The sequence below is a fragment of the Apostichopus japonicus genome, chromosome 18 (genome assembly GCF_037975245.1).
Source record: "Apostichopus japonicus isolate 1M-3 chromosome 18, ASM3797524v1, whole genome shotgun sequence".
Classification (NCBI taxonomy): Eukaryota; Metazoa; Echinodermata; class Holothuroidea; order Aspidochirotida; family Stichopodidae; genus Apostichopus; species Apostichopus japonicus.
Window position 1 is genome coordinate 5,383,881 of NC_092578.1, and position 24,646 is coordinate 5,408,526.

Genomic DNA, 24,646 nt, shown 5'->3' on the forward strand with positions numbered 1-24,646 from the left:
GGGGTTAAGGATGCGTACTGGTGTACGAAACTCAAGTAACGATACAATATGGGTTTTTCTGTTTACTTTGGTGAGCGATAGACAATCAGTGTGCTTGTATACTCACTTAAACTTGGTCATTACAGTCGGTGTCAATGATAATTGAAACCCGCACCCACGAAAGAAAAAAATGCTAAAAAAGAATGAAAACAAACAAATAAACAAGTAAAAAAACATTTACAATTGCAACATAAGATGGAGAAAGTGGACTTTTTAATATCCACAAAAAATATAGCCTATACCTTAAGCAAAATACCAAAGGGGCGTTTAAACACACCGATTTGTTGAAAAGTATCACGGATATATATGTTCAGTAATATCGCGTCTACATGTTCAAAGAAGCGCGCGGATATGTTAAAAGCTAATCATTTTTTTTCTGTGTAATCTTCGTCATGCAAGTATCAAATTATGACACGTATAACTCATCATAAGTCATTACATGATACAACATGCTGATATATATGTCGACATTTCCATTGAAACATTGTCATCTCATTTTTGTGTACGATATTTAGCCTATGAAAAGTTTGGCTCTCCTTAAAGACACAAACCTTAGTCCAAGACCCCATGCAGTATACTTTAAGAGTACGTTTTTTTTTTGCCAGAGCACTTTTAATTAATTCAGACTAGATTCCCTTTGTACATGGACTATTCATTATTGCAGCTGCGCAGTTAAGGACTTCGAGCTGTCGAGAGTACGGATGAACATACATACAGACGCGCTAGGTGATAGACTAGTTCAAGGTTTCACTTGTTTACTTTGTCCGAATGAAAAAAAAAAAGGCTACAAAAGTCAAGTTTAGGTTGACTTGAAGGTTCGAAAATATGTATCAAAAGGATCTCCTTTTCAATAATAACGAACATAATAGTATATTCTTCTGATGATCAACTCACAGTACCGTTCCAAACGATCTGCAGCTAGTCAAGTTTCGCGGAACTAGATAGAACCAATATGAAAGCGCCCTCTCTGTCTAGTTTGGGCGATGCTGCAGAGGGAGCCCCTTTTCCATGACTTATGTTAACAATCCAATCTCTCATTAATAAAATAAAATAAAAATGGAATCCAAATAATAGAAAGCAATATAAAAACCTTTTGGAAATGCCAAAAACTGAAGTAGAAAAAATAAGGAACCAAAACATTCCTTAACTATACTTACATGGGTGTCTATTATATAGAACAGCATAGATTTTACATAGAGGTATAACACTCAAGACCAGCTTTAGTGGGATCCATGGTATCTATACACATATCCACCTGGTCAGACCAAAGAACACCTTTGCTGTTCTACTTCGTTCTCAATGTCAACAAAGGTGTCATCATCAATATTAGGAACCGTAACAATCAGTGGCATTGTGAGCCACGTGAGGACCAGGCTGGCCCCTATGCTGGGTCACCGGGCAACCCTTAATGAAGTCGTCTTTTTAACTGAATTGAATTATGAAAATGGGAATATTTTTTATATATGTAAATGTTCCCTGGACCCCAATTGTTTTTAGCTAATTAATCATTTAATCATTTTATTTTTAAAGGGGGTTCGTTATCCAAAAACTCGATGATTTTTCCCATGAGAGTAAAAAGTAAATTTCTGAATGTACTACTCTAATATCACAATTATAGAAAAATTGTCAATAGTATACAGTAGTAAATATGGGGGATTAAAAATTGAAAAGTAAAGGGAACTGAAAATATGAAAGAAACTCATTCTGGGTATGTATATATATATCAACCCTTTTCCAATATTATTGTGGATGTCGATAGTCAACAAACTCTAGTCAGCCTATGCACAGTCTACATTAAACTGACTAATCATGCTTATATGGGTAGATGAGAGCGCAATAAAAATAGTCAATAATGGCGAATAAGTAAAAAGCTGAAAAGGGCGCCAGCAGTCCATTTGAGCCCCCCTGACTGTATGGACGCTCCGCCACGGCTCGGCGGAGGTTGTTCGGTTGTTCCTATAAAAGAAATTACAAAAATACGTAATAGAATTGTTATTTTTTAATAAATTGTTTTCATATCGACAATGCAGACTTATGATCAAAATGCTTATGAAAAAATATATATACTTTGAACGGTCATTCGTTTGTACTTTTATAGGTGGTGTCGTTTAACTAACTACCGCCAAATACATTGTATGGGATATATTACGTAGAAGTGTCTCTAGCCAGTGGCGTGCACAAATTTTCAAAAGGTGATGTGGGAAGGGGAACGAGGAAGGGCAGGGGTTGGTTCCCCTGTATTATATCATTTGTTTCTAAACCACAGATTATGTAATCCGTTGATTTGATTACATGATATCTTCATACCTTGACCTGGACATACAGGTATGGACCCAGTTGTTGTAGAGAATGCTTCTGCACCGTTAATGATTTCCATAGAGGAGGCGATAACCCGGAATTCGAAAACACCATCAGAAGCCACGATGCTCGCTGGAATGGTCACGTTCACAGCGACTTGCGTTGTCGTCATAGTAACATTCGGGAAGGCACCGATATAGCTGGAATTATCCGATATTTCTAAAATAAAATGTTCATGAAAAAAATATAGCTCTCTCAATTATCAATTCTCTTGAAGAAAACTGTTACCAGTGAATTATTATTCGATATTATCGAAAATTAAAATTAAACAAAGATGAAACCTACCGCTAATTAAGAGTGAAATAATTTCGGAATAGTCCTCGTCTCCACTGGCGACATCGATGACGACTGTAGCGGAAGAATTTCCTCCGGAAATTTTGAAACAAGTCTCTTCGATGGTAAGGATCGGTAGATCTGCTTCCGGTGTGATGGATACTGGCACATCGACACTCCTGGAGACGGTGACGCCGTCTGCGTCCGTCACTGTTGCGTTCACAGTAACAGTAAATTCGCCGGAGATATCCGGGATAGGGGTAAGAACTAAGTTTTGAGCCTGTTCAGTCGGGATAATCCAGGCCTCTCCTTCGCCTAATTCTTCTCCTATGTTTGCCTCGAACAGTCCTGCGAGATTTTCCAATCGGAGCTCAATGTCATCATCGAGAGTTGGATTCACCAGCTGGACAACCAGTGGGAACTGGAATGGCATGTCTTCCACACCGAACGCCGGTGAGAAGCCAATAATCGGTGGTTCCTTTGGTGGTGTGTCTGAATTTGTTGAAAGTTGAAATTTATACAAATGCGTGTTGATAACATAATAATTTCTTCTTTGTTTCAGATTAGAGATTACTTCATTGATTTCATAACCCTATATTTAAACTAGACTGGGTACCGAGACGGAAGTTGGCTCTCCCCCAATAAATACTTGATTAAAAACACCTAAACTAGTGGTCATTTAATTTTTTCAATGCTGTAGGCATTGTAGGTATTATTGAATGCAGGGGCGTCGAGCCAAATCGGGCCCCATATTTTGAAGCCATGGTTTCCCTTGAGTTTATTATGAAGATGAAATTAAAATATTCTTTGACACATATTGTCTCGGGCCCTCTAACTATGCAGTTGAGTCGGGGCCACGGTGTTGTAGCTCCCTGACAAGCACCCCTCCTGTCCCCTCCTCCACGTAAGCAAACCATCTCAAGCCTGGTTCTGTATACTGTTAAGACCAGTAACTGCAGTTGCCTAGTAATGTTTTGACTGTGAACATAATGAAACCGGCGGGACAGTCCCCCCCCCCCCCAACTCCTCGGCCTGTTCTCTGTCTATCTGGGGTTTTTTGTGTCATGCTCCTGGTTTGGATAATTTAAGACTGTGTCAAACTTACCTTGGCTGCAATCGTCTCCGTAGCGGCCCTCAATACACTGACATAAGTTATTGTTAGTGCAATTACCAGCCCCAGAACAGTTGTTGACACCTGCGCAAGACACTGTTTGGTAACAAGGGGGAGAAAAGCAACGTTCAACTACTAATTTACTTTCTACAGCAGAGATTTTTCTATGATAAAAAGGCCTAGACGTGATCAACACAGGCAAAAGACATGCGGAACTAGAAGAGTGTAATAAAGAAAAATCGTTATGCAGGGAGGGGGAGGGGCAAACATGTGCACTATTTAACTTATATTGTACCGTTGCGTGGTACTGATCAACATCGTTGAACCCACGCGCTGGAAGGAAGCCTCTAGTTGCCGTGAAGTTCTGTGGTATATGACATTACCGGAGCAGTTGAACTGCTTGGAAGCGCAGTAATGAGAAATGTAAGTGTGGAATGATACAAATCTCTTGAGCGACGGCCATGATGGTGTACCGGCATTCTTGCATACAATTATGAAACTGTCATGGATAGACGTGCTTTAGATAAGCCGTGCTAAAGCATCAATGACGTCATCCTGAATGCCTTCATTATAGTATAGATACAGGCATATGCCAAATAGGATGATATCTTCAGTCTTTAATATATAAATAATTATATATATATTTAGAAAATACATAGCCTAATTAAAATTGAATTGAATTTATTAATTTTTAAAAAATTAAAAAATATAATTATAAAATCACGTAGAGGTTGACCAACCCGAGAAGTCAAGTTTCATGAGTTTTATAAATCAGACGACATTTACGCTTTTTAGTGTCTGCGTCTTCGACAAATACGGTTAGGCCCTATTAATAAAATTACAATTCTCGATCTCCATTTTTTTTTTGTGAAAGTGTAATAACGGAACAATTTACAGAACATGGTTTGCCTAAATGATAATAAAGGATTTCAAATCAGAGATGAAAATAAACACTGAAGCGAGAGAGACAGATAGAAAGTACTAGGATAAAATCCAAATTATATGCACTGCTTGAAAGTGTGCTCATGAAGTCATGAACTAAGATTTCAAGGAGCAATATTTAGAGCAAGAGAACTCGTGAGTTTCGGACAGCGTACAGCGAATTTGTGGGAAAGTGGGAAAGAGTGTAAGGAAAAGCCAATAATGCATAGAGAAGGAAAATGTATTATTAATAGAATCATCGTTACAACAAGATTGAGTCCTATATAGATTATGTTTAGAAAGTGATGATAGAGAAGAAATTTGATAAAACTAAGGTAAATTCCAAAATGGTCGGAATATATCAGTTTTGATTTTCTCTTTAGGCTTATATTGAACTGGAAAGGATTTGTTTTCGTTGTTTTTGTGTGAACATGCACTTACCTTCCGCGAAGGGAAAGATGACCGTCAGCGATGACGCACCCCTAGCCGCCGACCGGAAATTACCGACGTTATCTTCAGGTTGTAGGACAAGTTTATAAGTTGCACCACTAGGCACATCTAACACGACTGTCCGTTCGTTAGATGCACATGACTTCAAGAAACTGAGCTTGCCATCTATATAGCGGAGGAAACCAAAAATGCAAGGAAGTCATTTAGTGTAAAGTATAGGTTTCTAGCGATAAAGTTGAGCTAACAAATTGAATCAATCCTCAACTCACGACATGCACATGCAGCATTAACAACTAATTCCAAGTTTGTATTTTACAGGCCTCTGAATGCTATAATCGGAAGTAGTATCAGCCTAGTGGTAGAAGTAGGTATAGGAGACGTGAGGAGTGACGTCAATAATGTTATTTCGTTTAATACACTTTGTTAGTTTGATATGAGCCACAAAAAAAAATCAATCAAACAAAATAAGGGTTCAGTGACCCATCAGTTATGAAGAGATGGAGAGAGTGACCAAATTGAACAGGATAAAGTAATGAAATCAGGAGGAGAAGATGGAACTGGCTAGGACATGTGCTGCAAAAAGACAGGGCAGGCAACAAGTACATAGCCCTGGGATGGACCCCAGAAGGTTGAAGAGCAAGAGGAAGGCCTAAAACAACATGGCGGAGGACAGTAGAGAAAGAGAGGAGGAGAGCAGGCTGGAATAGTTGGAACGAAGCCAGGACAACAGCAGCGAACAGGAAGACGTGGAGGGAAGACGTCTCGGCCTTGTGTGCCTCTTGGCACAGAGAGCGTTAAGAACATGAAATATGATAATCGTAGTTCATTTCTGCATGTACATTCGTTTAACGATACATCATCACAAACTATGAATGTCAAACGAATAGATAGTCTTGCTGCAAAACTGGAGACAATGTGCGTTTTAATTATTTATATAAAGTCTGGCAATTTTCGTGACATAACATGGTCTCATTAAGATGCGTCGAATGTTTCACTTATATAGTTTTAAGTCTACGAAATTGAAATGAATTGGTGATGATCAACGTTACCGGTATCGGAGTAAATGTTAGTAGTTTTTACACCGGCTCCTACGTCATTCAGTTCGAAAGAGAGCGCGAGAATGCCAGAGCTGATGACGTCATCGACTACACTGATATTGGATGCAACAGGAGAATCTCTGTCGATCTGATTAAAGGAAAGAGTACAAACTTGAATCAACTTGTCTTTGAAAGTTGCACTTCCTAACATAGACGGAGATGTAAAAACATACGAGAGATGGTAACACGTGTTATTATTTGTATACTATGAATCATATATATATATATATGATTCATGATATACAAATAATAACACGTGTTACCATCTCTCGTATGTTATATATATATATATATATATATGACTCATAAGATACAAATAAGGAGTACTGTTTTAGAAATTATATTGGAATGTTCGGTCCACCTGGGACCTTCATCAGCAAAATTGGCAGTGCCGAATGAAAAGTACAAAATGTAACAAAATTGAAAGTATGACGCTAGATAAGTGTGATTGGCACTGATGGAATTAGTACCAAATAAACCATGACTACACAGTAAGCGGATTAAGGAGCACAGAATAGGAAGAACGGATTACAAATATTTGTGGAACTAGTAGTTATTTAGTGGTCCCAAGTCTTTGTTGAGGCCGGTGATGTGGGACTTAATACGAATGATCCAAACCATTTCTTTCCGTACAGTTCCAGACTTGCAGTTAGAAGCAATTTAAATACATTTTAGGTTGTTGAGAGAAATTATGTGAAGATTTAAATATTCCGAAAGGAGGTATTCTGTAAAATTTTCAAGAATTGACTAAAAATCAATTCGTTATTCTTTTGATTTTTTTAGGTGTATACACGTGTAGTTTCTTTATAATATATTATACTAATTAAATATTCAACTGATGACAAAAAATGTAGATTGTCGAAAATATTGAATAGAAATACAAATTAATGTCATTAACATATCATTTCAAATCAGAACGAAGTGTGTTGCTAGTGCATGTGCATCTCAGTATTCATACTTCTTCCGTTAATCTTCAATGTACATTACCGTGTTAAAGATAGCTTCAGTATCAATTGGATCGTTGTTATCAAACACTATCCTAGCCTCAGCGTCAATAACGTCGTACGTTTTGGACGACGAACGAGGCCGCACAGAGTACGTCACAAAGCCTTCTCCGTCAGTTCCATTTTCCATGTTTGGTGGCAGAAAACCGATTCCGGGATCGACTGGAGGCTGACCTGTCCATATATTGGTATAAAGTATCATTTCAATGAGTTTTAATTGTCTTTTAACACTGTAGTAACACTCACATTATGGATCACTTGAAACCCTCATTACATAGGCTACCATGTAGACATTTTGACGAGGCTGTTACAAGTTTTGCCCTTTTCGGGCAAAGGAGAAGGGAAGGAAGGAAGGAAGGTAAATGAGAACCAGAGCAATGAAGAGGGGGAGGGGAGGGGTATTGGGAGTCGAAGGAGATGCAGCATGGGTGCCTTACACATGCACGACTGATTTATCTACATGATCGGTGCTTCCAAAATCTTGAATCAGGAATCAAGTCGACAGTTACAAAATCTATCAAAAGTTAGATTGGGAACGATAATTGTTTCTTGAGTCCTGGAATGGTGTTTTCAATGCCTTTTTATTTTTACTGTTTTGATAGATATTTAAAGCTCATTCATATATTCACAGGCTAGTTTCTGTTATAGCATATATAGTTGATCGTGCACCTAATAACTTAGCCGGAGCATTTAATTACACTGACCTGTGTCAGGATTCAGTGTTTGAAGTTCCCACGTAGCTCTTCTGTTGACAAAATCGAGTCCAGCCGTAACCCGAACGACATATTCTCGATCATCGTCGAATTGAAGCGTCGTCTTAATAAAGGCAAAAGAGAAAGACAAATTATGAAGAAGAAGGAAAAATATTAGTTCACAAAAGAAATGAGCTTACACAACAAGTGAAAATCCACTTTTCAGAAAATGACGTAACCTCGTGTGGTTATGGCGCATCAATAACATGCGACATGATTGCCGACATGATTAGGCTGCCCTGTTTGGCATTGGATATGTACCAAAAAAACGTTCGCCCAATTTGCCATGTGAGTACGCATATATAAGAGAGGTTATGTATGAATACTTATAACACTGACAGTTATCTTATAGTGAGCAAACAGAGAAAAGGAAAATGCGTACAGGTATGCATGATCTAAAATCTGCAGATCTAACTTTTATTTTCGTGAGTCCTTCAGATCAATATACTTTCATGCGAATAATAATTGTAAAACCTAAACGTCATTTACTCGCAACGCGGAAAAGAACATCGGTACGGTCAGAGCATTTAAAAAAAAAATTAATTGTGATGAAATTGCCATGATTATCTTATATTATAAAATACCTGTAATAACGAACTCGTAGAGCCGAGTTCGAATGTAAAGTTGCCAAATCCGAAATTACCCAGACGAAACGTTGCTATGTCGACATCGTCATCCAAAAATGTGTCGATGGTCACCAGTTGGGCAGGTGCCGTTGCATTTGCCATGTTTTCAAACCTTATACGATATTCAAGAGTATCGTCTGCTGCAATGAATCGTGCATCGCCGAATCCAGACGGTCCTATAATGTCATTCTGCAAATGATAGTATAAGAGTATTAACTAAAACTGTGATCCGCTCACAGATTTTCTACCGGTCATAGCTATAGTTCATAATAATGGTGGGCTTTCGTTTCAATTTGTTCGATCGTTATAGTGCTGACGTACATTGGTCAATAGTGTTGGGCTCCCGACCAACGGTATGTTGTCAGAGCTAGGAGCATATTGTAAGCACAAAATGGTCAGCTAGATTTCTATTTGTTTTGTAACGACATTCAGTTCTTAATGTAGTTTGTTGAAAAGAATTTATCTGTAGTTCTTCGAAACGACTAGGCCTATATGTGTTTTCTCTTTTCTGTAAATGTTACAGATCTTGTAGAAGAATTAAGTATATCAAAGGAAATGATGGATGTCGTTAGTGAGATCTTCAAAGCAGCAACGTTCCGATGTTGTACATCGCTTGCAAAGTCTCGAAAACGGTACACAGGAACTTAAAGCAAATTTCAACTGAATGCAAAGACTGTCAGGCTGCCTTACTCATAGGTCTTAAAGGGCATGAAGACTTTGGAATTTTTTTGCATTTCCAGGTGGCCTCAGATGCAATTTGGTGCAATATAGCACACTTCAACACCCACTCCATTTTGTAAAGAATTTTGCATTTTCACCTGGCCTTAGATGCAATTTGGTGCTTCAAATGAGATTTTTTTCTCATTTGGAAATGAAAAAGGGGTTTTCTGACTTGCGGAGCGGGGGGGCGGAACGATACTTCCGCCCCCCATATTTTTCACTGGGGGGGCTGGCGCCCCCCAGCCCCCCCGGTTCCTACGCCCTTGCTAGTGTATACAGTCAGTACATACAGCTGCGGTCAATACCAACAGCACAGTGTACAAACGATACAGCGACGGACATCTCGGGTCCAGCTAGAGATAACAAGGTATCATATTTCATTACTGTCTGCACATTGTAGCGACAAGAGAAAAAATTCACTCGCAAGCAACGGAAAGTTAACTTATTAAAGATGGCGGCACGCTGTTTGGGGCGAGTCTTCAATGCCTTTAACCATTGATTTATCCTTTAATATACTAGCACGAAGAAGAGGGAGAGCACAGCATGGGTATTAATAGAAAGTTAAAATAGTTTACGGGATCAATAGAGCGAACCCAGCGAAGTTCATCTTCAAATTCGTCTATTCCGTCGACACCCATCCTCCTCTCATCTTCTTTTTCAGGTTTCTTTCCTACAAGATACAAAATCACCATGCAACAATCATCAAATCAAGACGCCGTGGAAGACTTCATGCGTAGCCTCTTCATGCACGTTGGCTTTTTGCCCATGTATTTGCACGGTTTTAGTTAAGCTATCCTGTCATTCTTTTGGCTCTGTTTAGAATATAATAAATGGTTTGAAATATACGCCTAATTATTACCTCCTGTAAAGAAAATATAGCATTTCCGGTGTTGACCTATATATCACTAAACCACGCAATGTCAAAAGGCAACCAGAATATTTTTATTCAAAGAGGCAATCTTTCTTAATGATATTATTAGTAAATGTTTGCAACGTTTAAGGAACTGAGTGGTTCTTTGGTGTCAACATTTGAAAACAAAACACATTCCAAAAGTCCTGGCCACCTCGATAGTTTGAAATAAAGATGATATTTTAACATCAATATATTAAAACATAACATGCAGTAGTTACCTGGGAACAAATGTGCTTCACCAATTTTCGCAGTAACTTTCGCCGCTGTTGACAAGTAGGATTTGGAAGTTGCTAACGAAGCTACCCCACCAATCACTCCATGGCTAAGCGTTGAATATGAATTAAATTCTGCGTCAGAAAAAAGGGCTGTCGATACATCTCCTAAAGCATTTCCGACAAACTCTTCCGTAAACTTTTGTCCTCTTTCGGAACTTACTAATCTCCGAGCTCGAGAGCCTGTTCGACCAAAGAAGCGGCGTGTGGATCTTAGAAAGTTTGAATTAAATGCTCGTGTTAATGGCACCCTCGAAACGGCATTTCGCAATAACCCATTCAGCCTCGGAGCCAACCCGACAACTTTTCCAAGCGGTACTGCACCTGTTACAGCAGCCCAAGCTGCACCTTCCCAAGTTAGGCTTTGACAGGCTACTGTTTGTGAAACTGCGTAAGTTCCTAATCCAACAACCGCTCCAATAGCAGCTTTACCAATGGCAGGTAAGAATGGTAGAAGAAACGCTAATGTTCCTTCTGGATCGACAAAGGAATATGGATTGTTCTTTGCATAGAGGTACAAATTTCTGGGAGATCCTTCGAAACCGAAGACATCTGGTGAAACGAATCGCCCAATCTTTGCATTATATAGGCGGGTTCTGGTAAGATAAAGCCCACTTTCTCTCAAGGATAGTACTCCGAATTGACCAGAGAACTTGAAGAGATTGTTAGATTTACCGGATCGTTGTATGATATTTCCGAATGGATCGTATGAAAATGAAGATACCACTGCACCACGTGCATCGACAATGTCTGCCACGGCTCTATAAAATAAAATATAAAACGTTCATCAACTAACCAGGGATCATTGCTACGAACATATTGTACTTCAATCATAATCAATGACAGAAGATATATGCAGGCAATTCTGCATGATAGCAAATGTAAATCCAAAGCAAACATTCACTTTCAACTTAATGTATAACGCATTGTAAGCAGTAAACTACTTTGAACTAAAGGACTAAAACAAAAAGCATTTCTGTACTCATTATGTGTACTAAAAAAGACATCTTTTCTACCACCCGGCAGTCAGTGGCCGTTTTGCTCAATTACGCATTATACCTAATCGATCCTCTTTGGGTTGTGTGTCCCATAATGCTGTAACGTAGTCCCGGCACTGTTCTGTCCAAGGCCATTTCTCTCTTATATCATTCCAGGACGTACAACCTAGCTTCTTGAAGTACGCATTAGATGTGTATTTTGCATGTGGAATCGGAGACACCATTAGATATCACAGATATGAAGATAGAGTGTTTGGGAGCAAATAACCCACCGTAAGAGATAGTATACTAACCCCACGCCGTCGAAATTGTAGAAGAAAAAGTCACTCCCTTCTTGGTAGCCGACAAGACCAATGTTAGATGCATGGAAATAGTTTATTGATTTATCTTCCGACACCTTGAAATGAAAGGCAACAAAAAGTTCACTGCTATGTCATTACGAAACAACAGGCATGAAGTAAACTGTATTCTTGGAAAAATAATGTTGACATGAAAGTAAAGGGGTGTTTAATGTCACGTAAGTTGTGTGGTGATATGATCGTTAAAAGTATCATATTATATTTTATTATATGGTGTCTTTGAGCAAAATCTAGGCTTATTTATAGTCCATGCATGGAAAAGATTTGAGCTTTGTTAACGTTTATTTAGCTGTTCTGTTCTTCAAGATCATCCAGCTTTAATGTATGCTAAATCACTGTAATGCTCCATTACTGGTTAATTGATGACCTATGTGCCCCAATAAAATGTTAATGTTCATCCATTGTCTTATGAATGATAAAAATTCAATCGAATCATGTTCTGATTCAAATATGAAACAGAGCCCCGCGCCCACTTTTATTCTCCTCTGGGGTCCTAAGAACATTCCTGCAGTTGATATACTCTTAATTAACATTGATAAAATAATTACCTCGATTAATACGTTCGCGTCAATTTCTCCAAACAGATCCATGTAGTAGCGTGTGCTTACCCCAGCGCAGATTGTTTCGTGTAAAACACCCATCGCGTTGTAATTATACACGCAATCTTCACCACCCATTTGGGATGATGCTGTTATCTGATTGTACACATTAAATTCATAACTAGCAGAACTGATTGTGTCTTGCATTTCAATGATATTTCCATTTTCATCGTTCATAACTGCCACGTCTCCGATCTGCTCATATTGGTTAAGACTGTTGACAACATATGAGGTTACATCACCATTTACATCCATGGATCGACGATTACCGGCACCATCATAAGCAATGCTCACTTCATTTCCCTGAGGATCACTCCAGGAACGAATCTGATCAGCGCCGTCGTAGCGAACGTTCCATGTTCCCTGGGTAGTATTGATTTCTTGCCTAAGAAATCGTTGATTGTAGCCATAATCAAATTGAGAGACAACAGTAGATCCGCAGAAATTCAAAACTCGGGTAAGAATTGATCCACCTGTCTTATAGGCATAGGATGTTTCACATCCGTTTGGAAATGTTCGCTTAGAAATAGGACCACGCTGATCATATTCAACATTAACGAGGTTTAATCCAGTTTGCCCATCTGTAACATTGATAACGCGATTGAGCGTATCATAGGAATACTTGGAATGGTAGCCCTCGCCATCACGGATAGCTATTCGTCTGTCCTGATCATCATAATCGTAGGTGAAGGTTTTGCCGTCTGGGTACTGCACCGTTCTTGGCGCACCAGAAGATGTATATGTTATCTTGATAGTGCCGACACCATTTGTGGCTTCAGTCACTAAACCTCTGTCATTGTACATGAAGAATACATCATCGTCTTGCTCATTGGCTCTTTCAACGGTAATCCCTTCCTCGTTTACTTGAAAGGATGATGTTAATCCGTTTCGATCACGCCCTCCAACCAAAAATCCGTTTTCGTCGAAGGTTCTGTTTTCAAATGTACCATCTGGATAAACAATTGATGCAGTATTCGTTTCCTCGTCAAGATTGTATTCATACCGGTTATTATTCCCATCTATATACTCAGTAAAAGGCTGGAAAGATGTTCTAGTGAATGTAATTACGTCGTCATTACCATCGTAGACACGATGGATATTTTGTTCGATATCGTACTCGCGTCTCTCGGCAACCTGAAATATTGAAGAAGAAAAAGTATTCACAATTATTTGTAGTTCATCAATGAATTGTCCAATTTAATGGTGCAATATTGTTTTTTATCAGTTTAGAGTTTATATATTTTTCAACAAAGATAAAAACAAATATTGCTAGTTGTAATATAATGAAAGTATAAATTGCTTTGGTTTATGCCTTAAAGGAAAGACATAGCTAGACCATTAAGCTTTTTTTGTATATATATATATATATATATATATATATATATATATATATATATTCGTAACATTTACATATAACATTTGTACTTGTTTACGACTATTTTTACTCACATGATCACCTATAAGAGTCGTAGAACCCCCATTGTTATCTTGAACTACCCTCACAGCACTTTCGCCTCTGATGTGAATATAACCAGTGTTACCCGAGATATCGTAGGTGAAATCTGTAGTCAGGTTGCTTGGATAGTCGATAACATTCACTCTCCCGTCTCGCAAGTCCGTTATAATCGACTCGGCAAAAATTTCGCCATTGGGATCCAGGACTTTCACACTATCTAAAATCCCATATGCATTGTAAGAATAAGCTGCCTTTACACCATTTGCGTCGGTAAATGATGAAACAGCGCCGTCACTTTCGTAGGTATACGATACTGTGTCGCCATTGACGCTAGCCGATAGTAGGAAGGATTCAGTAAGGTCGTAGGTATAGCTGTGTTAGAAGCATAGAACGATTATCATTACGTGAAGAAGCAAGTTGGATTGCTAGATAAGAACTGTTCTACTAGATATACGGAGTATTGTGATCAACCTATGACTGTAATTGATCGAATTATGGTTTCCGTTCTTTCAGTCAGGCCGGGTCTTTAATCACTATTGATCGCACGGAAGCCCAAGATTACATTCATTTCAATTATTAAGAAATGTTATTTAACTAAAGATTGCAACATTAAATACAACCAATCAATTTACTGTAACATGTTCTATAACTTGAGTGGAAAATACATCTAGAAATCACACTTTCTGTCGCCTAGTTAACGCCTGTTACATTTGCAGAACCTGCAAGCGTCACTGCATTTAAATGGATTCTATGTGTTCTATTCACAGAATTTGGAAATCTGAAATTATTTGGACATTATTTTGAACTACTAACCTAGCCGAACTGTACATATTACCGCGACGGTCCCAAGCCTCTACTAGTTGTACGAAACCAGACGCAGTGTAGGATACGGTTAATGAAGAGCCAAAAGATGAAATCACTTCGACCGGTCTGTTGTCTCCATTGCACTCAAAGGTTAATCGGGTATCGTCCTCGAAGGAGGCAATGTACTTCAAGGCCAGAGTTGTGGAATCGAATGCATACAAATACCCACCTAATGCAATGGCATCAATGTAAAGGAAGTCTGAAAGGGAATCGTGAAAGATAGAGTAAGTATTAATCAAAACTTTGGGAGAAAAGGCTGTTACAGACGTTACGATATATCTTGGAGGTTATATAAACGCATTTCTATTTATATGCACCAAAAAATGTTTGGAAGTCATATAACGAAAAGTATAAAGTAACATAATATCATTTTCCTTTAAAAAAGGAATAATAACATCGTTCAGATAAGTTTCTCAACACATTCTTTCAGCGGTTCAACCACCCATCTGTAAAGTGAACCGGGCATACTCCATTAGTTAAGTAGTTATGCATATTCACCACCACCATACTTTGTGTTTGAAAGAGAACGTCCGAGTTTCGTGGTCCATGATTAAAAGCTTGGGCATATGGCATTACTAACAGTACCTTTTATAAAGATCAAGTATACATTCAATATGAAAATTATAAAAAAAATATGTAAGAATAAAAAGAGGCTGTAGGTGTGGATTAATTATTCCTAACGCCGTAGACTTCGTCTCAGCTTGCAGCGTGCCGTTCATTCTGCGAGCAAACATCCGAAAACTATAACACAACATTTCAGAAGTATACTTATTCCCCTCCCCCTTACCCTTTTTCTCAGAAACACAGTTTATTTGTACCTGTTCCGTTAAGAATAATGGAGCCCCTGCTGCTGGTATATGGTCCATCGTTATTCTCTCTCTCGAACTCAAAAAAATTATTTTCCTGCTCCAAGATCAAAGATGTTTCTTCCACGGATACTATCTTTAAATTCCTACGATAAAAAAGATAACAGTTTACATGGGTTCAACACATTTTAAACTTCGCGTGCAATTTTAAACAAGTACGTACAGTTCCTTACAGACTTACAATTCCTTTCAATGGACTATATGTCTATGAACTTTGGGACAATATAAAGTGCAAATGAAATAGACAGTGCAAACGAAAATCTAACTGTATAATTATATTTTATAATCAATGACACAAACAGGTTTTCGTGGCTTTTACGTGTGGCCTAAAAGCATGCCAAACGCAGTTGAAATTCATCTGACCAATATCACTTAATCATGTTTGTCATTTCAAAAAGGTAGCTAATTCCAAGTTGTCTAACTACAGCTATAATAAATAAGCTAAACTGATAGGATTCAGAGTTACTTCTGAGAGTCACATGGAAGGCATTTCACTTAAAATCCATAGCAGATAATCATAGCACAAGTGTTATTTTTTTTAAAGAATGGTCTTCATGATCTCAATGAATGTTACTAATCTATATGGCAAAAAAAGGTAGAAATCTAATTACCACCACAATGACTTCCAGCCTCTTCCAAATGCTCCAACAACTGCTCGACTTGACAAACGCGAGTCAAACGTTCTGGTATACTCTAACGTCAACAGCCCCTTTTCATTTCGAAGTTCCTGTATATCTACTATGTCAACATCAACAGCACTGAGATCCCCAAAACCGTCGATTAAATCAAGTTGATATGTCATAGCCTGCTCCAACAAAGGAGCTCTGCTTCCGGTCACGGCAAGTTGGTTCAGTACATTAGACATTTGCCGCATAAAACTTGCATGAGATGGGCCTGTGGCTTCAAGAAATGTATCCCACACCCTGTTCCAGCGTTCATCACTGTACATTAATGGACGATAAAAATCTTTGTCGTCGGCGTACAAATTTGGTATCGATTCGTCGTCAGAAGATATTGATGAAATTTTAACATTCACCGTTCCCATTGCATCCAACAACCGCACCTGAAAGGTGTACCTTGCAAAAGATCCAGGAATTAAGACACCAGCAGGGCCTTTGCTAGGAGAGCCAAAGAAAACGTGAGAGGGTGACCAATCAGCAGTTGGTCCTCCATTTATTAAAAGCGCTTCTCCGGGGGTTGTAACACTTAGAGTTAAAAGAGGGGAAAGGACATCTGTATTGCCGGTATTTGAAATAACAACATCAACAATGCCAACTTCAAAGGGCCTTAAACGAGTCGGATTGTTTACAGAAATTGTCGTTGTGCCCTGTGTTCCATTGATCATTTCTAATGCTTCGGAAAATTCGGCCACGTTGTTCAGAATTAGATCAAAAGATGACCCGACGTCTGTACTTGACAGATCAAATGTTGCAAACAGTTCCTGAGAAGAAAACCGGAAGACTTCAACTGCGTCTAATTCAAATCCGGATGCCCTATTTCTAATTTTAGCATAAATGTCTTCTGGGAATACAGTCCCTTCCACTGAAATGGTCACCATACCGAGAGGGGCGACTTGTCTTGGCTTAATGTCCATAATTTCAAACGCTGCAATTTTTGCAGAAAGCGTTATGGTAGATGGGTTGTAAGATTCTCTGTTATCTAATACACCGTTATTCTGCACTAAGAGGTAATACTCTCCTTGCCTAGTCGGAGTGAGAACGACTGTTTGGTTGGCAGAGAGTTGCCCTTGGCTTGCAGAATCAAAAAGATGCGGAGAAGCAACATCATTGAATCGAAGAAACAAGGAGTTCACGCCAAAATTAGATGTGCTTTCTAAACTGACTATCAGGGTTTCATCAGACGGTACTGATGGAATGCGGTATGCTAAGCGCTGCATGAATTCAAGTTGGGCAGAGAGGGGTACCTCAAGTTCCAGGAGCGGTAGAGATACAATCACTACGTTGTCGTCAATTCCGATGTTGTTCTCTAAACGCAAGTCTCTTACATTGCTACGTGTTCTAACAATTGTGTATAATTCCCCGGAAGGGACGAGTGGTACTTGGGCTTCGAGTGAGACGATATCTGTGTTCAAGGGAACACTTGACAATCCATCAAGTAGAAATGAGTTACAAATACGCCCGACTTCATAATCCATGATGCTCCATTCTTCATTATCAGACAAGTAAACCGTGTCACATTTGTAGCCCCGCACCATTTGAAGACCAAGATTTTCCACAACCCAGTCAATGGCAATCGATGCCCCAAACGAAGCTGTCACTGGAGCATTTACTGAGGTAACTGCAAGGTCAGACGAAAATCCGCCGCGTATATCAAACGTCATTTGGTCTATGTTGTTATTCTCATCCTCTTCAAATACTTCACCTCTGCTATCTATATCAACAATAAGATAGTACGTCGCCGCAGGGAGGTCGAATGGAAGGAACACTTCTACGTTTTTCTGGAATGTGTCTCCAGACGCCAACGTTGCACTAGTGGGTGATGATGAAAGTCTAGTATCGAATGGATCAACACTTGAATCTTGGCTGAGATAAATGGCATCAATCCATGCATTCTCAATGGTTGCAGGTCCAACGTTTGTCACATTGTAGCGAAAAGTGAAAGGTTCACCAGAACCTAAATCCAAAGCGCTAGAAGATATGGCAGCTACAAGATCACCCCTTGGTCCTTCGTAGAGGTTAAACTGGCTGCTAAGTTTAACATTGTTTTCACGATTTGACTCTCGTTCCTGCAATGTCACGTCAGTAGCAACCTGAATTTGTGCCAAACCGTTCAAAGCAAAGGGGATTCTAAACCCGACAGTGGTAATATATTTGTCTTTGGTGTCTAAAACACCAATTCGTGTGGACTTTACAACTAGTTCTTCAAAGAACGGTTGAACCAGGTAAATACAATCAGTCCAAGATGACGATGTCGTTGAAGCACCCATGTTTTGAACCTCGTAACGAATTGTGATAAATGACCCAAATGAAACATTCAAAGGAAATCCAGTTATATTAGTTACAGCAAGATCAGGTATACCAGGTTCTGGAAGCGTCAAAAGCACTCTACTTTGGGCTACAGCTGTGCCTAGTGGTAACGGTTCTCCAGGGACTAATTCGTATGTACTTGTGACAGCAACGGATAGAGTACCAGCAGCATTTTGAGGAACTGGAAGTGTCTTGGAAGTGCTGTAAGACTGTCCAGTTTCCATCTGTCCAATAGTAGGAAAAACGCCAAGGCTGAAGGAATTGTCTGTACCCAAACCCATGTCGGAAACTATAGTAACTTCGTCATACCATTCGGATTCAGCAATCATTGTATTTCCTACATTTGTCACCCGCCAACTGACAAAGATGGCCGTTCCAGACTGTAAGATTTCCCAGCCGACGTTGGAAACCTCTAAGCTAGGCGTTGGCGGCGGATTAATGGAATATGGACCAAAGTATACTGGCGAAACAGAGACACAAACAGACTCATCCTGTTCATAAGATACGGTAAATGAGACAATACCATTCACAGTCAGTGGAAGACGAACCGAAATATTAACTTGTAAAGAGTCACTGGGAACAAGAGCAGATGTCAATAGCACATTACGAAGAGGATGGCGTTTTTGAGATACTAACGACACAATCGCAGTTACACTGTTGGTTAACGCTGTGAGGTTACCAACATTAACAGTAAACCATGTTAGTTTAATGTCTTCTCCTGCAGTGAAAGAGTCTAACTCATCAAATGCGTTAGAAATTGTCAAGTTACGTGTTTCCAACAGAGGTGACAAACATGGTATGGTGAGGAAAATATCGATCACGTTACTACCAGTCCCGCTTTCCAAACCATTGAACGATGTGGTAATTTCAATCCTAATGTTTCCACTAATTTCACTCGGGATAGGAAATTCTCTATTTGCTATGTTGTAATTGGAATCTGGAAGAAGATTCGTCATAGTAACAACGCTTTCAAGAGTTCTTCGTACGCACCTGCCATTACATTGTATCACTACCACTGTATCTATGATGCGATCGCCGCCAGTCGCCCCTGGCCCAACATTTGTTACAGTCCAGTTCAGTACGAGGACAGATTCCCCACTGATAAGGTTCAGGCTAACTGTACCATTTGCATCCGAAATTACTAAATCCGCCAAGCTTTGGACAATTTGCATATCCTGGGAGGCCTCGTTGTTATTCTCATATTCAAATTCAAAGACTGTATTGGTTACATCTGTCGCCACTTCAATTTGATACATTCCAGTTGTCCATATGTCACGTACGAAGAATGTCGTCGATCTTTGATAAGACGAGGATGGAGATAAGTCTTCTGATATAAACCGATAACCAAATGTCTGCAATACTCGACCATCTGCTTGTTTTATCACCTGCAGAAGAAAATGAAATGAGATTTGATTCAGTACTGATAATCACGGCCCATGAGTGTTGCAATTACTTGTTGACGCACCTATACGTTACTTACTACACACTGAATATGGACTACATCGATGTTAGCAGAAAATGAAAGTAGAGAACAAGTCGACAGTACAAACAAACAATACAGCTTTACTAGGAGAAATACAAGAACAAGTGTCACCTACCACTGAATCGTACCAAAAGCTAGAATCTGGAAGTCCATTTCCAGCATTTCGCACTTCCCAGCTTACGTTTACAGCTTCTCCCGATTGTGCTCTTTTAGGCTGAACAGTTACGTTGGTGACAGTGAAATCAGCAGGGGGACTCAGAATGACAGAAATATTCTAAGGGAGTGGAAAAAATAAAGAAATGCCATTATAATTATTCTGATGACATTATTTCTCATATGAAAAAGTGTAAACCATATAGTCAGTGGTTTGGTGCTTACTGCAGGTTTTTGATAGTCTAAATGTGACGCCATTGAGGCTGACACTTAGATATGTACACCTCCATGGTAACAGTCGTACAGTGTAGGTACTTAGTAACTACTCAGAGTGGATTCATTTATCTGTTGTTGTTGTTACTATTAGTTGTTAAACTATCTTTCATTTAAACTGTTCTCTTTGACCTTAGAAAAGTTAGACCTTCTGAACTTCACACTCACCCGAACCCCCCCCCCCCAACCTTCACCTTGTTGTGTTAGCAAGGGTAACAACATGGACTGAGTGAAATAAACAATTCCTGTACAAGTAACGGATGATTGGCAGGGATGATAACAAGACGTCGTTTTGCCAGTGAGAACCGTTATAGCAAATGACAGAATCATATTAAATTTGTGGAATATTGTTTCTTTTTCACGGTCTTCTTTGTGTTGCACGTATCGTGATGGACAATTGACAGGAATGGAGCACAGAAAGCCGTCTTTGCCTATACATGGTAGAAAGAAAAAAGTAGATTACCATGGAGTTCAGTTCATTGTTGTTTTCAAATACGTGCTCGTAAATAGAACTGAATACGTCAGTTTCTACGATGACTTGGAAGGTTCCAAACACACGTTCTGGGATCGTCACTGTAGCAATACCGCTGTAGCCGCTTCCAACAGAGAGGATACCGTCGTGTCTGACCGTCGCAAGTCGATGGTCTTGTCTGTCCAGAACCCCATCGGAGGAAAGGGAAATTTGATCAAACCATACGGCGCCTCTGGTGACACCAAAGCCAACATTATCCACAGACCATCTAACTTCAATTTCCAGTCCTGAAGAAGAACAATATGTGGCATAACCATTTTTGACGAAACCGATACGTATAGTTACTCAATTTTTTCAGAATTGGTGAAGAAAATTGGCTTTCTTGTTGTTATTCATTAAAGTTCCAACACTTCAGTTTCAGGAAAACACAATTGTAACACTATTAGAGTGACTATTGGCGGTAATTAATACAATATTATTATCATTATGCCGATATAATCCCATGTTATATATTCCTACCTCTATACATTTTACGTTTAGGTAAGTCGACTGGAAGCTGTTTAAGGCAATGAGTGTTTTAAAATTGTTGCGAAAAGATTCAATTCAATTTATTTCTCATATGTACATAGGTCACTGGCGAAAGTAGTTGTAACAAAGAAGACAAAGAACTTACTGTTTAGATCTAGAAATATGAAGAAACTTACCAGAAAATGAAGAAGATGGTACAATTACGTCGGATACCTGTAGGTCTGGGGGTGGCGTTAAGCGTATCTCAACCGTACCGTCTGAGCGTATTAAGTTATTTGACCTATCGATGTCTTCCACTGCTCTTCTTACATCAGTTTCAACAAAAACAAAGTAGGTGCCAAACAAGTCTTCTGGAAGTATCCATGTAGAGGTCACAATATGTCCATCACCCGGATCAACAAATCTTTCCACATATTCAAAATTCGAAAATTCTAAATCAGTGGGGTCTGGTAATAACGAAAAATAGACGTAGTCTAATCGGCCAGTTCCAGGTACTCCCATTTGCCCAACATTGCTCACCTCCCATGAGATCGCAATCGCTTGGCCTGAAAACGCAAAATCTGGTATGACGATCTCACCGACAGTTAAGTCAGGAAAGCTTCGAGTGATAAATCCCCAGATAGGACTTGGTACAATCGTGACCTCACCTGCGATAACGTATTCCACTTGCCATAGCATCCGTGCGCCATGCGGATAGGGAGAGGAGGGTCGATACATCAGTTCAGTTGTTTCTTTTGCGGGTTCCATTGGACGTTCATCTTCATAACGCCAAATGTAAACTCGATGGCTTATTGCACCTGGATAACTAGGCCAACTTAAAAAAGCTGTCAGAGCCACATTAACTTCTCCATTAGCGGGTGATTCTGGTAACACCAGTTCAAGTATTTGGATGCGTTGTTGTGCTCCAACTACATTACCACAGTCATCCATAACCGTCCAAAATCGTGTGAATTCAGAGCCACACTGCTTCACGGCAACATCATCAGAGAAGGTAACTCGAAGAGGATGACCACAAGGGTGAAAAACCGGTGTACCGAGCTGTTGTGGGTTCAAAATATCTAACTCAGATTCCAGATTATCGTCACACGCCAGTAATCTAAAGGTTGGAATATTGATCTGCGGTGGTAAAATGATATCGATGACAAGGCTTTGACGTGAAGTAGCTGAGTTGCCTGCAGCATCGGTTGCTTTCCAAACGCGACTGATGGAACAGTCAGGTGTGAAATCGTCGACGAACGTTAGTAACGGAGCAAAGTCTTGGTTATCGGTGACGATCGGAACACCGGTGATATTTGGATGAGTAGGTGCTCCACATGTTACAAAAGCGGTAGAAAGATTTGAAACAACTGGTGCTTCGTTATCTGAAAGAAAAAGCCAGGGGTATTATATTCCAAACCATCAAGGTAGCGTTCATGCCATGCAGAAACAAAGTTCATGAAGGCAAGATTATGCTTCTAGCCATTGTAATAGGTCACGACGTTACACGTCAGTCTTTAAGATAGGATACGTCCAAGAACTTTACCTGTTGTCATGAACCTTCTCGCAAATAAATTGTTTACACGGCACAGCAAAAAAAAAAGATTTGTCATTAAAACATGAAAATTAGACGTCGTTGCAGTCTTTAGATAGTTATGAATCATTCGCATACTGCTCTGTAACGTCACTATAAAGATCGTGTTCTTAATGTTGAGAATAAAATGCTCACAAAGAAAGCACATAATCGCAACATCATTAAAACAAAGTCTTGTTACTAATCGGTGAAATCAAATGTGCGACACATTGTTTTCCTTTTAATGTTTGTCCCTTCATCTTATATACATATCGTACGAAATACGCTAAAAGAAGCCGCAATTTTGCAAGTGGAATTCAGTTCCAAGCTCAGTGAAACTGATGAACTCACCCACAATCCAGGAGATGGTGACTTCTTCACCAGTATTACCAACATCATCGGTAGCGATCAGTGAAAATTGATACTGAATGTTATTGATCAGTCCAAATATCATGTACGGACTTGTACAAGGATGATAGTTTGGCTCAAAATTGGAACTGTTATAACCACATACGAATTGGCAAGTGTCCCGGTAAGAAGCGCAACGGAAAGAAAGTAGTTCGTTGGTATTGTTGGAGAAATCCGTGGGCCGCATTAGTATTTCAACCTCTGGTGCAGTTGTATCTACAAGACAGATTAGATAAAACAGTTTTATCATAAATTCTGTCTGGGATTTAACGCTGTCATCGTTATTATACGAATGATACCATTGCCGTTAAAATTTCTCCCTGCACCTTTCCAAACGATTTTTTTTTTCAAATTCCAAACATTAATTGATTAATTTCTTCTTGATATCATTTGTTAAGTGCAGCAATGCAGCTCATATGGTAGTGAAGTTTCACTCAAAATAACGAAGGAAAAATGTCGCCAATTTTTATTTCAACTTTCTTTTGACAGATTACCGACACTGATACGAACAAGTATCTGGAGGGGGGGGGGGGGACGAACTGCTTCGAATCAAATAAAATACATTATTTACTTTCACTGAGTGAAGAAAGCAATACTTAGTACAATGATGTTGGTCAGGGGTGCAAAGCTGCATCGTAAAGTCATTTGGCAGAATCCATTGTGTCGTTTCTCCTCTGTCCCCAGCAGTAACACTAAGTAATCCTGTGTAATACATACCAACGAACCAAGTGGTCTGCCTAGTCGTGCCGATATTTCCAGACGTATCCGTGGCGGTAACATAAAGCGTATGGAAACCCTCTCGTAGACTATCGCCTCGCCATGACTGACCACAAAAGACAAGACTTGTCCCACTAGGTGATGATAAGGTACAGGTGCTATTTGCTGGTTCATTAACGCTCCATTCAATGGTAACGTTTTCATTTGATCTAAATAGTACATTGTTGAAAACAAGCACCGGGGGTGTCACATCTCCTGCGAATGACAAGTTTAAATGCTTATTTGGATGTAATGTTCCTGTCTTAACAATTCATTCATGTCCAAGGAGCAACTCCTTGCAAATACCTAACACGTAAATCATAAAACAACTGAGCACAGTCTGGGAAAAATTGTGAAGG

General features: G+C 39.4%; 1 protein-coding gene across 1 annotated transcript in view; it reads right to left on the bottom strand.

The window, feature by feature from the left end:
* Positions 1–629: 629 nt before the first annotated feature.
* Positions 630–24,646, bottom strand: part of LOC139958625 (uncharacterized) — a 36,430-nt gene continuing 12,413 nt past the window's right edge. Inside the window, exons 10-31 of the mRNA XM_071955835.1 lie at positions 24,249–24,503; positions 23,475–23,747; positions 21,751–22,935; positions 21,038–21,333; positions 20,264–20,422; positions 16,290–20,050; positions 15,631–15,764; positions 14,762–15,011; positions 13,942–14,320; positions 12,442–13,626; positions 11,828–11,931; positions 10,483–11,297; positions 9,927–10,021; positions 8,590–8,820; positions 7,958–8,069; positions 7,237–7,427; positions 6,202–6,337; positions 5,144–5,317; positions 3,776–3,877; positions 2,683–3,162; positions 2,347–2,556; positions 630–1,995 (exon numbers count right to left, since the gene is read on the bottom strand). Coding sequence (XP_071811936.1) covers positions 1,886–1,995; positions 2,347–2,556; positions 2,683–3,162; positions 3,776–3,877; positions 5,144–5,317; positions 6,202–6,337; positions 7,237–7,427; positions 7,958–8,069; positions 8,590–8,820; positions 9,927–10,021; positions 10,483–11,297; positions 11,828–11,931; positions 12,442–13,626; positions 13,942–14,320; positions 14,762–15,011; positions 15,631–15,764; positions 16,290–20,050; positions 20,264–20,422; positions 21,038–21,333; positions 21,751–22,935; positions 23,475–23,747; positions 24,249–24,503 — 10,637 coding nt within the window. The 3' untranslated portion in view covers positions 630–1,885. The remainder of the gene's footprint in view (positions 1,996–2,346; positions 2,557–2,682; positions 3,163–3,775; positions 3,878–5,143; positions 5,318–6,201; positions 6,338–7,236; positions 7,428–7,957; positions 8,070–8,589; positions 8,821–9,926; positions 10,022–10,482; positions 11,298–11,827; positions 11,932–12,441; positions 13,627–13,941; positions 14,321–14,761; positions 15,012–15,630; positions 15,765–16,289; positions 20,051–20,263; positions 20,423–21,037; positions 21,334–21,750; positions 22,936–23,474; positions 23,748–24,248; positions 24,504–24,646) is intronic.